General features: G+C 41.2%; 1 protein-coding gene across 1 annotated transcript in view; it reads left to right on the top strand.

The window, feature by feature from the left end:
* The window catches only part of syngap1a (synaptic Ras GTPase activating protein 1a), a gene marked incomplete at its 5' end in the record, with an annotated part of 40,339 nt that overhangs the window by 9,028 nt on the left and 16,075 nt on the right, over positions 1–15,236 (top strand). The window contains 9 exons of the mRNA XM_080516422.1: positions 1,114–1,202; positions 1,365–1,486; positions 8,551–8,704; positions 9,963–10,061; positions 10,182–10,442; positions 10,539–10,874; positions 10,992–11,136; positions 11,825–11,969; positions 12,667–12,903. Of these exons, the coding sequence (XP_080372548.1) occupies positions 1,114–1,202; positions 1,365–1,486; positions 8,551–8,704; positions 9,963–10,061; positions 10,182–10,442; positions 10,539–10,874; positions 10,992–11,136; positions 11,825–11,969; positions 12,667–12,903 (1,588 nt within the window). The remainder of the gene's footprint in view (positions 1–1,113; positions 1,203–1,364; positions 1,487–8,550; positions 8,705–9,962; positions 10,062–10,181; positions 10,443–10,538; positions 10,875–10,991; positions 11,137–11,824; positions 11,970–12,666; positions 12,904–15,236) is intronic.

The following is a 15,236-nucleotide window of genomic DNA, read 5'->3' as shown; positions in this document are numbered from 1 at the left end:
TGATTCCCTGAAGACAGTTGCTCATGCTTTTATAGATCCATGTTCTTTTTCAGAGTTTGTACTCACCCGAAGTCAGACTAAGACCATCCGTTTCAACATGACTCATTGGAGTCTTCCTTCCAATATAGCTCCCGCATCAGGCCTTCGCCTCAGTTCCCACCGGCCCCGGATACAAAAAGTTTCTGATGAAAAGTAGCTGCATTTCCAGAGAACATACAGATGTCTTTCACTCTGTCACAGTGTTATTGTTGTTTGTGGGTTGGTTTTTTTTGTTTTGTTTTGTTTTTTTCTGGGGGGGAGCAGCTGTAGCTGTTTGTTCTTGTTGGTGTCAATCTTCAGCTTGAGCTTCATTGTCCTGGTTTCCTGCTTGTGAAAAGTGTTTGTGTTTTCTAATTCTGTTTCCCCACTTCTAAATGTGACTGAGGCAGCTGTGCGTTAGAATTAACTGTGTGCTATGAATGACCGTGTCAAGAGGTCCTATGATTTGAAGTGATGATGCACAATGTGAAAATGTGACATTTCAAAATGTTATTCAACATTGCAGTTACAGTATCTGCTCAGCCGTTTTGCGACCCTTTATGTAATAATTATGCAATACTCTGCCAATGTGTTTTATTCTTCTTAGATCTGTTGTTTGAATTCTCAGCAGTGTGTGAGAAATTTTGTATTGTGAGCCAACACACACAGTTAATTGTCAGTCACACCTCTTTCAACTATAATAAATTGAATCGGTTTTGGCTCCAGATTCAAGACATTAAATATTTGGATAATCCTGAAAACGACATAATTAATTTGATTTTCTGTATTTCTATCTTGTAATTGGCTGCCAAATTAGTGTAGCTGGGGTTTATTGACACATGCTGCATTGTGAAATTTGATTGCATTTATATATGCAGTCCTACAGCAACATGATGAATGAAAATCGCCATAACACAGCAGCTCATGAATTCGACTTTCATGAAATAGTAAGAGACCAACGAAAGCAGTGGGTAAATAAAGAAAAAACACAGTATTACATTAAAAAAGTAGCTTTTCCATGTTTGCTGTAAAGGTTTAAAATCTTTCCCCATCTTTTTTTTTATTGTTCACTTATTTGGCACTTTTTCCTTGTAGACCAATCTCGCAGGGCAAGTTTTGCCTCTGTAAGACAGTCAAGCATGGAGACACCGCCGAATGCGACCCCGCAGCCCTTCAGACAGCCGGTGAGTACGGCCAAGTCACACCAGGGCCACGAGGCGCACGACAAAAGCTTTTCAACATTGCAGATTTATTTTTAGCCCCACTGGAAGAAGCTCATGGAGTGATGTCGTTGTGCCGGCTTGATAAAAAAATGACCTTATTTCTTTGGTTTGTGCAATTTTCAGAGTTTTCTCAATCGAAGGCTGAAGGGCTCCATCAAGAGGGCAAAGAGTCAGCCCAAACTGGACCGGACCAGCAGCTTCAAACAGATGATTCTGCCCCGGTTCCGTAGTGCTGACCAAGAGAGGTGAGTCCCCTCAGACCAGCGTTTGTATGATCCCAGGTCTCCTCATCTGTTTGCCGAATTCATGTCTAATTGATGGTGTGGATGTACCAGTGTGTTTAGGGTGAAAGCCAATAAAACTGATTTCTAGGTTAGGGCAAGGAAGGCAAACAATGCCACAATTCATGGTAGTCTTCTTTAATCCACTGAAATAAGGTCATCGATCTCCTTTTTATTGTGCAGTTTGGATAATTCTTCAGTATTGTCTATTAAAATGCACTACAGCATCGATTTGTGAGTGTCGTGGGAGGTTTAATGGTGCAGAGACAACATATGCAAACACGTACGTGGAACGTAAACCGCATGAAGAAAGGCCTTTCATTTTTTTCGACTTTTTTGAGAGCTGAAGTAGGGCCTTATAGGAAAACATTAGGAAAGAGTGTGTACTTGTGTGTGTACGTGTGTGTGTGTGTGTGTGTGTGTGTGTGTGTGTGTGTGTGTGTGTGAGAGAGAGAGAGAGAGAGAGAGATAAGGAGAAATGGGTAGATGACATTCAGCAAACTTCCCCAGCTGGAGGTGAATCACAAACGCCGTGGTTGGCTTGAATATTAGCAAACTTAAGACGGATAGTGCACTGCAGCTGACATTACTGAGCCGATCTACGCTGTTAAAAAATCATAACAATTAATGATGGTGTTTTTGCAACGGCTGACTTGTAATCAGATGTAGTCCCTGCATGTTGGGGACATTTGGAGCGTACACACTCTCCTGCAGAGTGGGTCCACTAATGTTTCTTTCAAAGACCATTCACACTCGTGGGTGCATTTCATGTTTCTTCAATATGCTTGTCCTCCGTCAACAACTTTATTATTGGTGTGTGAGCTTTTGGAGCTTATTTTTTTTTTTTTTTGTTTATTTAGATTTAATAGGTTATCATTAAACTGTGGTCATAAGCAGCTGTAGCTGCAGTTGGTAGTTCAATGCCGATTCACTCCTCGCTCATGTGTCAGTGTCCTTGTGCAAGAAACTGAATCCCAAATAGCCCCCAGTGGAGGTTGAACAATTTGCATGGCAGCCGTCACCAGTGGTGTGTGTGTGTGTGTGTGTGTGTGTGTGTGTGTGTGTGTGTGTGTGTGTGTGTGTGCTACATTGCATGAATATGACAGTTTAAATCGCTTTGAGGCTGCTGAAGCAGCACCCATCTGTCTTCCATACAGCTTTATCCAGTGTAGCAAGAGCTGGCGCTCGTCCCAGCTGACTTTGGGAAAAGGGCAAGATACACCCTGGACAGGTTGTCAGTCCAACACAAGGCAAACACACACACACACATGCACACACCCACACACAGACAGACAGACAGACACACACCACCTCTGGGCAATTGAGAGTCACAATTTAGCCTCAAAAGCATGTTTTTGGGTAGAGAGTAAAGAGACAAAACCCTCACACATAGAGGGAGAACATACAAGGTCTTCACAGGAATCTGGAGATTTTCTCTCTGTGAAGCGAGAACACAAACCACACCATTGTGGTCCCAGATAGCCCTGCAAAAAGTTGTGTACACCTTTTTCGCCGGGTTTACTGCTGCTTTGAAATAGCCGTGAATCTTTGTGGGGATGTTTCTTGAAAAGAGATGCTGGGACCAAACGCAAGTGTCCTTTTGAGGGTATTGCGTTTTATACCTGCAGAGAAGCTCAAAGAAAAAGGTGCAACAGGAGCTGTTGCAAAATTAGAACTGGATTTCAGCACCACAGTGGTAGATTTGGGCAGTGAAGCATAGAACCGAGCAATAACAGATTTTACATGAGAAAATAGTTTCTTCAGTAATTCATCGATGTACTGTTTGACCGATTTTAGATTTTGATACTTCTTTGACACATTGAACTTCACTTACATTTTGAAATATTGATCTATGCGAAAAGACAAAATAGCAAATCGCTATAAGAGCTATTAAATTAATATGCTGGTTTTCAGGCGGAACTGGATTACTGCTTCGCTGAGATTTACTCACTTTAAAAAAAAAAGTGATGAATGCACGTGCAAATGACAATGTATTAGAAAATGCAAAACATACAAGGAAAAACCATCCGACTCTGACAAACACTATCCTTTTTTTTTTTTTTTTTTTTTTTTTAAATATAACAATAAAACAAATAATTTTCAAAAAGTTAAATATTTAGAATATTATGAAATCCCTTCCATCTAGACAACCAGACAAATATGTAGATTAGGACTGATTGCACACAGAGTAAAAACAAAGTCTGCTACTTGTCCTCTTTGGCTCAATGCAGCAGAAGTGACACCAGCATTCGATAATGTATCGTTGACTCAGCAACAACAACTTAAAAAGTGATTTTGGATGTCTTTATGCTTGGATGGGGCAGAAAACCAAGCGGTAGACCAGGGTACATGGCTAAAAAAAAAACCCACAAAAAACTCACTGTATACAGTCTAATATATCAAGCAGCATTCATCCATTCATTTATTCATTCGGGGACTGTAGTTCCAGAACTAGTGAAGTTGCCAGTTTTCAGGATTAGTTAATGCACTGCTGTTGCTCTTGGCATCCCTCTAGTTGTAGTGTGCCTTAAACATGACCGAATCTTTACTATATGTGACAAATTGATCACCATCAAGACATGATTCACAAAAACACATATTGTAAAATTTTGACTGAAAACCCAAAAATTGTGTTTTCATGCACTGTGCATTCATGCTCCGCATCAGATGCCCCCCGATTATCTTCTTGACAGTGGATCTTATTTAATGTCATTGTTTTAACACGAGTAACAAATCCTTGGTACCAGAAATGTGACCCAACAACAAGTCAACTTCCTAATGCTTATGACTGACAGTTGCAGTGCGATTTTATTTACAGAATGTGTCTAATGAGCCTACAATTGCTGCTATTTGGTTGCTCTGTGATTTTATTCTTTAACAGTTGGCCTCTAATTGGCTCACACAGTTTGCTGTCCTCACCAATGTGGCGCTCTTGGCAGTTGCCAAATCCGCCTCTCCGGCCGTGCCAGCGCTGCCGCTTCTTTATAGCGACGACCCAAGTCAGATTCTTACACGAGCATCGTTTTACATTTTTCTTGGGGGGGGTTATTTCTTTCGTCCATTAACCGCGGAGTCCAAGTTGTTGCGTAACGTCAGGAGCCTGTTCTGTCCTGGCGTGGACGGATCCTCCACCCTCCACTCTGACTGTGGCTCCGCATCAAGCACTCTGACGAAAGCAGAGCCCGGATGAATGAGGGACACTGCCTTTAGTGATACCTTCACAGATGGCTCCGGGCTGCTTTCAGGCAGCGACTGAAGATATTCATTAGAGCGATATTAATAGCAGCATTACAAAACTGTTTCTCCAGCCGCTGCAAGGCTGCTATCAGAGCTGTGACGTGTTGCAAATTAAGGGAAGAGGTGCAGGCGAGTGAAAAAGCTCATTGAATGTGGAACACGTATCATCAGTACTTAGAGAAGAGGACTTAGGTCTGTCTGCACAAAGGATTAAACAATAGGAGCCTAATTATATGCACATTTATTTAAATAAGTGCTCCTACTCTCTGGATTCATGCATTTTTTATGGGGTTTTCATATTGCACTGCTTGAATTGTTGTGAGATGCAGATTACCCTGGGCAGTTCGGAGCTCTTGTAAAACACATGAATGACGGAGTCAATTTTTAACACTTTGACAGTAATATACTTTGATTCCAAACCGAGCTGCAGTTACATGGACCGTAAGGAACACAATTAAAATTGTGTCACATAATCAGACTAGTTAGCGTAAATTGATGAAGCCACTTTCATCTGACGCCACAACGTAACAGTGTCTTGGAAAGGCGCTTCGTAACGCCATAACTTGACACCACAACATGACGCTGCCTCAGTACAGTGCCCATGAGCAGTTTTGGCCAAGAGTCCTGCTCAGAGACCCACAGTTTTGATCGGTCAGTGGAATTCCAAGCTTCGAGAAGACGACTTGGTCTTCTTGGTCATGTCATCAATGGTCAGCATCAGAATACAAAGCATTTTAGGGATTGATCCACCGATTGAATCAGATGATCTTCATTCAGGTTTAAAGAAAATATGGAAATCTGCTCGATCAGTCAGAGAGAATTTAGTCAGATTGACAAAAAAGTGACCGTACAAACGCAGCCGCTCTCCTTTTTTTAAAAATTGGTGCAGTCGGTTTAATAATGCAAACATACAAACTAAAGCCGCCTCTTGTTAGAGAAGGTTTATACCGAAGAGCCTCCTGATGGAAACCGCAGGGCTGCTCCACACTTAAGGCATCGGCGTGATTTCTATGGAGATCTGGATACGATCGCTTGCAGCACTGGAGGCTCTCATGACAGCTGTTTCTTGTTTTGTATTCTGAAGTGAGGTCAGACCCCAGCGGATTCCTGCTTGCATTGCGATCAAAATTTTATGCAGTCCTTGCACAGACCAGTCACGAAGCACATATGCGAAAGACGTAGACGAGGAGAGAGCAAAAAAAAAAAAAAAAGGTACTGCTGACAGCACACTTTTCTTCAAGCCACAAGAGAGACGTAATAGACATTTTCAGGGCAGGTGTGGACGTCCAATGAGATAAACGGTGTATCATTTAGCATAGGACGAGAAAAGAAACCCAACCGTGAAAACAATTGCGTTGACAATGATTGATGATCCCGAATGCAGGAGGCTCCTTCAAATGTATAAATGGATTAAACCCCGAGATGTTTGGGGCAAACGTAAAGGTGTTGGAGTTAAAGAGGCGCACGTCCTCAGCCGCCGCGCTTTCCCCCCCAACCAGAGCTGCTCACCGCTGCCGCAGACAGCTGCCTTCACAGCCTGCTTTGAGTTCTGCCCACACACACTTAATTCACTCAGTAGTGTTAAGTTGACTTTGCTATAAACCCGCAGCATCCAACTTCACACTCTTAGCTTTCCAGCGCAGCTGCTCTGCCTCTGCTGCCAAGTCGCTTTACCAGAGTATTTTTTGCGAGTGCTGCCCTCTGCCAGCGTCGGTTCCTCAGACCGGATGATTCACTGCCGATCCACATTAAAGCTGCCCTTAAATTAGTGTTCCCTATTTGCTGTATGATTAACATATATTTCTTCGAAGCTGTAACCCCCCCCCCCCCCCCCCCGTTATTTTTGTCTCCTATATTTAAACCCAGCGTGCAAATCTTCGTGCAGATGAACCCCACATGTTAAGCTCTTTGGAGGCAGTTTGAGAAAAGCAGCCAGAGAGTAGTTAAACATTAAATTCGCTTGTTTGCTTTAATAGGAATGGAAACCAGGAGTACACTGTCCCAATATTGTTTCAACTTGGGTTTAAACCTGATTAGATGCTATCATATCACTAGAAAATTTCAAGAATTTTGGCTGTGGCTGCTGCTTATTGCCTCCATTTTGTGTTTTTCAACAAAAATCTCACTTGCTTTCACTGGCAATTTTTTATTTTTATTTTTTTGCAATTCTTGCATTTCGTTGTGGAAACAATGTAAATCAGATTTTCATCAGTGGATGCAACAGTCAAATTGGCATGTTGTGGGAGGATGAGCCTCTCGTCCCTCAAGTACTCATTTTTGTTCCAATACTAGGTTTCTCCAAGTGTTTCCCAATTAAAGTACAATAAGACTATATACGTAGTCTGCAACTGTCACGACTGTTACACTGTATATTTGGTATTAAAGTTTATCCTATCCCCCCTGACCCCCTGATTTTTCCTGCTGCTTGAAGTTGTCTAGAGTCGCCATTAATCTGTAAACCGCTGTGCTAAATTGAACCTGAGATGACAACCTAAACACACCCTGAGGCTAATGTAAACACACCCAAGGTGCATTTAAGGAAGATTAGAGGAAATCTGCCTGTTCATGCTGAGCACCCAGTGATGGAATCATTCACGGCGAGATCTCAAGCTAGAAACACTCGTATCTATTAATGAATTCAAAGGTATCATCAGAATTTATGCTAAAGGGTGAATTTTTGTTTTGAGTAAGTTTTCTCAGTCGTTTCCCGTGCTTTTTTTAATAAACTAAATCAACTAGTTTGAGAAATGTGTTTTTGGTTACATAACTTGATCTTTGCCATCCGTATCTCACATCTCCTGCAAAACGATTTACTGGCTCACAGTGTAAAGCTTCAGCTGCACTTAAAGGGCAGGCACCCACTCAGCTGCTTGGACGCACGCGCGCACGCACGCGCGCGCGCACGCACGCACGCACGCACGCACGCACCCACCCACCCACCCACCCACCCACGCACGCACGCACGCACGCACGCACGCACGCACGCACGCACGCACGCACGCACGCACGCACGCACGCACGCACGCACGCACGCACACACACACACACACACACACACACACACACACACACACACACACACACACACACACACACACACACACACACACACACACACACACACACACACACACACACACACACACACACACACACACACACACACACACACACACACACACACACACACACACACGTTGTCTCAATAAAAGGTTTAATTTACTTCTCCTGCTTTTCTGCCTCTGCTCTCAGCTGCAAAATTCCTACATTTTTTGATTCGACACACTGACCCTGCTTCACCTTTTCTGCTTCCAATTCCACCACTTTCCTGCTATTTGATCGCACTGCCCCGTTCCAAAGGTTACTCTATGATCAGGCCATTTTCCACCCTCCCGACCCTCCACTTCTATACTGCAGAGTTGTATTTCGGATTCAGGTCAGAGCAACATTATGTTTCTTTATGTCTTTGGTACATTTTTGTGACTGTGGAGACAAATACAAGGAGTTGTATTGTCAGACCACCCTCCACTCTGAGCCACTGCGGGCCTCGAGTCGACAACAGACCAAACTGCAAATACAACAAGTGAAAATCTGGACGCGACTACTATTTTTTTCTCCCCCTTTTTAAGAAGCACGGAGCTAAAAATGAATCATTCTGAAATTGCAGGAGAGACACATGAGTACTTTTTTTTTAAGCTGTAGTGATGCGTGATACATGAAACGAAAATGGCAGAATAATTATATCCGACTTCTGAAAGTGAATTTCTCTTTTCTTTTTTCCCCTCCATTAGGACTCGCTTGATGCAAAGCTTCAAAGAATCCCACTCCCATGAGTCCCTGCTTTCTCCCAGCAGTGCTGCAGAGGCTCTGGACCTAGTTCTGGATGAAGATGCCATAATCAAACCCGTCCACTCTAGCATTTTAGGACAAGAATACTGCTTTGAGGTCTGTTAAGTGGTTTCACCTTTCTCATCCCTGTGTCATTATCTTTAACCTAGTTGTATCTTTTATTTCTTTCATTAAAAACAAACAAAATTAAATAAATTATTATTAAATTTGAATCTTAGACCTGGAGAGACATTTGAGTACATCTCCCTTTTTTTAGGCGTGTACAAACTTTTCAGACTCTCTCAGACAGAAACGAGCATGTCTTTTATTGGTAATCTAATGTAAGATAAAATGCAAATTAAAACTAAGTTCACAATAAATTCAATATAAAAGAACCTGGTGATCATCAATGACACAATGATAAACGTGACATTGGTGGTTTGCAGTTTGCAGTGGAGCTAAAACACCAAGTTCACATCTTCCATCTGCTTCTCTACTAAATGTCAACAATTTCCATCCTGTTTTCTTTTTTTTTAATAATTGCTTCCCTCCACAGGATCACTGTTAGTGAAGCGGTTGCTGAAAAATAGCATGTTTAGAAATGACTGACTTAATCAGAGAGACCTAAAAAGCACCAAAATGAGGAGATGCATTTTTGAATTTATTTATTTGCAGTTGTTTTGAGTTGGTCAGAGTTGGATCCTCTGATTTATCAACCCAAGAGTGTAATATATGATAAAAATGAACTAAAAAAAAAAAACTAAACAAAAGATGATACATTTAATTAAAGGGTAGTAAAATAGTTTGATGTGTCTGTAGTTACATCGAAGAGGAGGCGGAGGTGTTCGGGGTAAAAAGAGACCAGGGTGCAAATAACGTTGAATACTTTCATTTGATCAAAACACAGATGCTTTGATATCAAAGTGTGTCACACACTTACTTTACATCACTTCAAAATCATCAGGGTGAAATCTTCACAGATAACAGTAATAGGTAATTTCATGTATGTTTCATTACATGCATCATAGGGAGAGAGTTGCAATTATACTGAACAACATTTAAATTGTACTTTTATATGTTTTAAAGCTTTTTCAAATGTTCTGAAAAGATATTGATTAACCAAAGAAATTTTTCAGAAAGGATTAATTGTATAACATTGCCCTAAAACAAAGGTTTATTGGCTACTATGCCATCATTTATAGAATAATAGATTTGATTGGGGAAAATCATGTTGGCCATTTTGTTTATCTTAAAACCCACAGGTGAATTTAACGGCAAAAGCGATCAATTAGCAGTGGAAGCTATCATCTGTCGCCTCCGCGAAATGAATATTTTATGGGCCTGAATCTACTATAATAAGGAGTTCTGTCTGCAGGTAACCACCAATTCAGGGACAAAATGTTTTGCCTGCCGTTCAGCTTCAGAAAGAGACAAATGGATTGAAAATCTACAACGAGCGGTCAAACCGAACAAGGTAGAGTCAGTTCCTTTTTAATGTTCCACAAACACATGGTGGTCTTCCACTCTCACCCATGACATATATATCCAACTAATGAAGGGTGGGACATTAAGAACAGTTATAATCCAGTAACAGAACTCCTCGTTTCAATTCCAGGATAACAGCCGACGGGTGGACAATGTGCTCAAACTGTGGATCATCGAAGCTCGAGACCTCCCGGCTAAGAAACGCTACTACTGCGAGCTCTGTCTGGACGACATGCTGTACGCGCGCACCACCAGCAAACCCCGGACCGACACCGTCTTCTGGGGCGAGCATTTTGAATTCAACAATCTGCCTACCATTCGTAGCCTTCGTTTGCACCTCTACAAGGAGACGGACAAAAAGAGACGCAAGGTAAAAGGGGGTTTCCTATTCGACTGTGATTGATCGTCAGTTAACGGTGAAAAGACGTCATATATGACATGAACACAACGATGTCTTGTCATCCAGGAGAAAAGCACATACCTTGGCCTTGTCAGCATCCCCATATCCAGCATCACGGGCCGGCAGTTTGTCGAGCAGTGGTACCCGGTGATACAGTCCAGCGTGTTGGCCAAGAGCGGCGGCGTGGGAAGCACCAAAGTCATCAACGCGTCACTGCGGGTCAAATCCCGCTACCAGACCATGAACATCCTCCCGATGGAGCTCTACAAGGAGTTCGCCGAGTACATAACCAACAACTACCGAACACTGTGCGCCGTCCTGGAGCCGCTGCTGAGCGTGAAAAGCAAAGAGGAGGTGGCGTTCGCTCTGGTGCACATCCTCCAAAGCACAGGGAAGACTAAGGTAAACCTGGTTCAGGCTGCGACCAGCGCATTAATTTCTGCACACTGCTCATTATCGCTGTGAGTGTTTATTGCAACAACAACAACTACAAAAAGAGGCTTTGGTGCAATCTCTTAGGAGTTCCTGTCAGACATGGCGATGTGTGAGGTGGATCGATTCATGGACCGAGAGCACCTGATCTTTCGGGAGAACACACTTGCTACAAAGGCTGTGGAAGAGTACCTCAAACTGATCGGTCACAGATACCTCAAGGAAGCTATAGGTGATGTTCCCCGTCACTGTCTTTACGATTTTATTATGAAGTGACTCTGCACCTATCAAGTGGCTGTCAGTGTGTGTGTTTGTGCAAGAGACCCATGAAATAAGGAAAAAAGGGCTTTTTATTATTTAGCATTTACCATTCACCTCAAGGGAAATTACATTATATTTACATACTATACAGACTGGGTGACATTTATATATATATATATAATACCATCTTGCATTTGGTAGAGTAAAACCCTAAATTGTTGTTAAATCTTTTTCATTTACGTCACCACTGTCAGAATAGTGCAAAGGTCACACCAGCATATAAGAATAATGTTTTCTTAACTTTGTCGTTTCACACAAAGTTCATCTTCTGCTTTCTTTCCCAGTAAAATGAGCTCCTGCAAGACTTTGAAGCCTCTGCAAAAGTTGTAGCTTGATTTGAGGTTTAACTGGATGCAGCTTATTTGCATGTTTTGTCATTTAGTGTGTGCAGGTACAGGCTATACTGCATACTGTGATTATAATACTCAACATTGTCGCATATTGGTTAAACCAACGTTGGTATTTTTTGTACAAATCTGTGTTCCTGCTGAATATATCATGTTTATAGGTACATTTTCATAAATTCACTCTACTAAAGTCAATTTCTAATGTATTTTTCAGAAACAATGTTTAATGACAGTGTGGCCTTCGGCTTTCAGGTGACTTTATTCGAGCCTTATACGAGTCTGAGGAAAACTGTGAGGTGGACCCCATGCGTGTCCCACCGTCAGTCCTCGCCGACCATCAAGCCAACCTTCGCATGTGCTGTGAGCTGCTACTCTGCAAGATCATTAACTCCCTCTGGTCAGTTTTGCCGACACAGAAAACATGTGCATCTCTTGAGTTTTCCCCATTCCCAGAAAAGAACATTATTTAATGAAAGTATGATGAAAAAACAAATTTTACATTAAAAAAAAAATCTATTTATTCAAAGAAATAACAGTTTAATTGAACATTTTCTGATTTATTCGGCTTTGATTGAATATTATGAAGCTTCAAAGGCCTTCATACATTCAAATTGGTAAACCTTTACCGCACGCGTCTGCCTTGCCTGTTAGAGCTCCATTGATTTAAGTGTCAACAGCTGTGAGAATTTTATATCTGACAGCTGACTTTTACCACATGACTGATCCTTCAACTGTTGACAGCAGTGCCAATGTAAAGCACAACACTAAATGTCAGACTTCATACAACAATCTTGTAGTTCATCACTGGATCGTGGCAGGAAGCTAAATTTCCTGGAAAACCTACGTATGAGGACAAAGAAAGAACATGCAAACTCCACACAAAAAGTTTTTTGTTTTGCTGTGAGAGGCCCCTGCCTACCATAGTGCCAACCGTTTTTATTTAGCATTTAACATGTTCAGTAAAATCTTCTCAAACAAAGTCCAGAATTTTCTCTCTGTTTTAGTCTTAGTCTGAATTTGAATTAGTCATGTTAAACTCTTTTGCACAATGTTCCTCGACATTTGTTCAAAGTGAAACGTGCTTTAAATTCCAGCATATTCCCCCGGGAGCTGAAGGAGGTGTTCGCCTCGTGGCGAGCCCGGAGTGCCGAGCGCGGACGGGAGGATCTCGCCGACACCCTCATCAGCTCCTCCCTGTTTCTCCGCTTCATGTGCCCGGCCATCATGTCGCCCTCCCTGTTCAACCTGATGCAGGAATACCCCGCCGAGCGCACGTCCCGCACGCTCACGCTCATCGCCAAAGTGATGCAGAACCTGGCCAGCTTCAGCAAGTGAGAGTCCCATCGCACTAATAACCCAAAGCCAAAGTCACACTTATGACGCAACAAAATATGGTACTTTGGTGTCAGTATATAAAGTAAAATATATAAACTACGCACAAAAAGCAGAGGTAATTATATCGGTTGTGCCCTGTTAGAGCCTGATATACTGTATAACAACGACCCAAAATGCAACAAGGAACCGATTATTATAAAATATAATGTAATAAAACCAAAAATGTAATAACTGGTCGATAATGGAGCAAAGTTCTGAGCCAGAAATGCAATGTAAAAAAATAAAAGTAATAAAACCAAAATGTAATAACTGGTCAATAATGTGACAACACCCTTCTGCCCAAAACTTCAAAATGTTTAATATTCCATTATGGGGCAGGCAAAATATTTTTTTTGCCCTTATAGTGTATGAATTTTATTACATCATAGTCAGTCAATTTTTTTATTGTTTGGACTTGAACTGATTTAACTTGAATCACATTGAAAGAACGAGTTCTAAAAGTTTGGACTATTTATGTATGATTGCTGTTGCCCAAGTCATTTATGGTCTTCTGTTCTCTATAATCTGTAATCAATTTCTCCAATCATCAGTACAAAAAAAAAATGTATAAGCATCAAACATATTAAATTCTTGGTAAATCTTTTTACATTATTGACCAGTTCTTACACTTCAGGTTTTATTACATTATATTTTAGATGAGAACAAACATGGCCTTTGAAAAATTTGCCATAACATAAAAATCCTTCTGGTTTCCTTGGTCTGTCTCAGAGACTGTTTCCTCCGTACACTATGGCGCTCCAAGAAACATCATTACAACATATGAGCTCACATATGTTAATTCCTTACTTTTTAAGGCAATAATGAATGATGGCAGCAGTGACAGTGACTTGTGGCTCAGTTTAAAGTTTGCAATGTTTGTATTTTTGGTGCTGGGATGTATTTCACACTCACATTTATGTTTTTCTTTTCTTTTTCTTTTTTTAAATATCCAACTAGAATCTTTTTTTTTAATAGACTTCTGTGACTAAGACATCAACAGTGTGACAGTTAGTAAAATGTTGTAATTTTACTAGCTTCACTCGAAGAGTATTTGATGAAATACTCGCACGGTCGCGCCTGTTCTCGTCTCGGCACCCTGAAGTGTTTCACTGGATGTCATCAGATATTTGATGAGGCGAGTGTAGCTTTCGCACCGACGCTGCTTTATCTCGATGGCTCCCTGCAGAGCGGAGACAATTAGTCAGTGACTTGACGGAGAAAATAAACCATCCACCATCTCATTTAACAAATTCATCCTACAGGTTCAAAGCAGTGGAAGAAATCCACACGGGATCCAAACTCATCCAATTATAAACTATACTGGATTTTCCAAAATATATTTTAGTTTTGGACTGACAAACAAATAATCTGAAACTACTTTGGCATTTGAGGAATTTCATCAGCAGTTTATCACTATGACCTGAACAATGGTTAGTTTTTTGGCTGAAAGTTGTCGTGAGTTTAATGAATGAAGTTGATTTCCTGTCTCTCAAATCAATGAAGCTAAATGCGCTGAGTTCACGTCGGGTGAAATTAATTTGAATTCTTGCTTCTGTTTGTGTTACATTTTTGCTTGTTTGGTTGATTTTCTTTGCACAGATGTGTGTAATTTTAAAATCCAGCAGCTAAATTGAAAAGATGAAAAAAAAAAAAGAGAAAGAAGTATAAAATTAGCCCAGTATGACAAACATAAATAGTTGTGGTCCATCGAATGAGACAGTTCTTTTAGAGCTTTTATCTGCCCCTGTCAGCTATGAGTGGACTGGAAGATTAAAGAGGATATTCACTTTTGATGGAAAAGATACCTCTGAAAATTGACCATGTTTCTTTTTTCAGGTAAAGAAAGAGCTGCAGTTATGAATGTTTTATTTCAATTCGATACGAAACCAAAGCTGGTGTCAATCATTGTGGTAGACTCACCCCCTCAACTTGAAATTACACAAAAGGTTCCTTCTTGGGGATCATTTAATCATACCACTTCAGAGCAGGGGTAAATGGTGAATGGAATTCACTTCTATAGTGCCTTTCCACCGCTTGATCGGTCCACAAAGTGCTTTGCATTGTTAATCACATTCAGCCATTCACACACGCCCACACACAACAATGGAGGCTCTCAATCCATCCATTGGGACCGATTCAGTTCAGTCACTTGCTCAAGAACATTTTGACATGTGGACCGAGGGAAGATCGAACCTGCAACCATGCTGATAATATTTGATTATTTGACAATAAGTCCATTTAAAAACAAAAAAGTTTGCTTGTTGGATAACCTCTCTGCCATTACTGGGAT

Source organism: Blennius ocellaris (genome assembly GCF_963422515.1).
Source record: "Blennius ocellaris genome assembly, chromosome: 20".
Lineage (NCBI taxonomy): Eukaryota > Metazoa > Chordata > Actinopteri > Blenniiformes > Blenniidae > Blennius > Blennius ocellaris.
The sequence above is the reverse complement of the archived record's forward strand: the minus strand, read 5'-3'. Positions and strand labels throughout refer to the sequence as shown.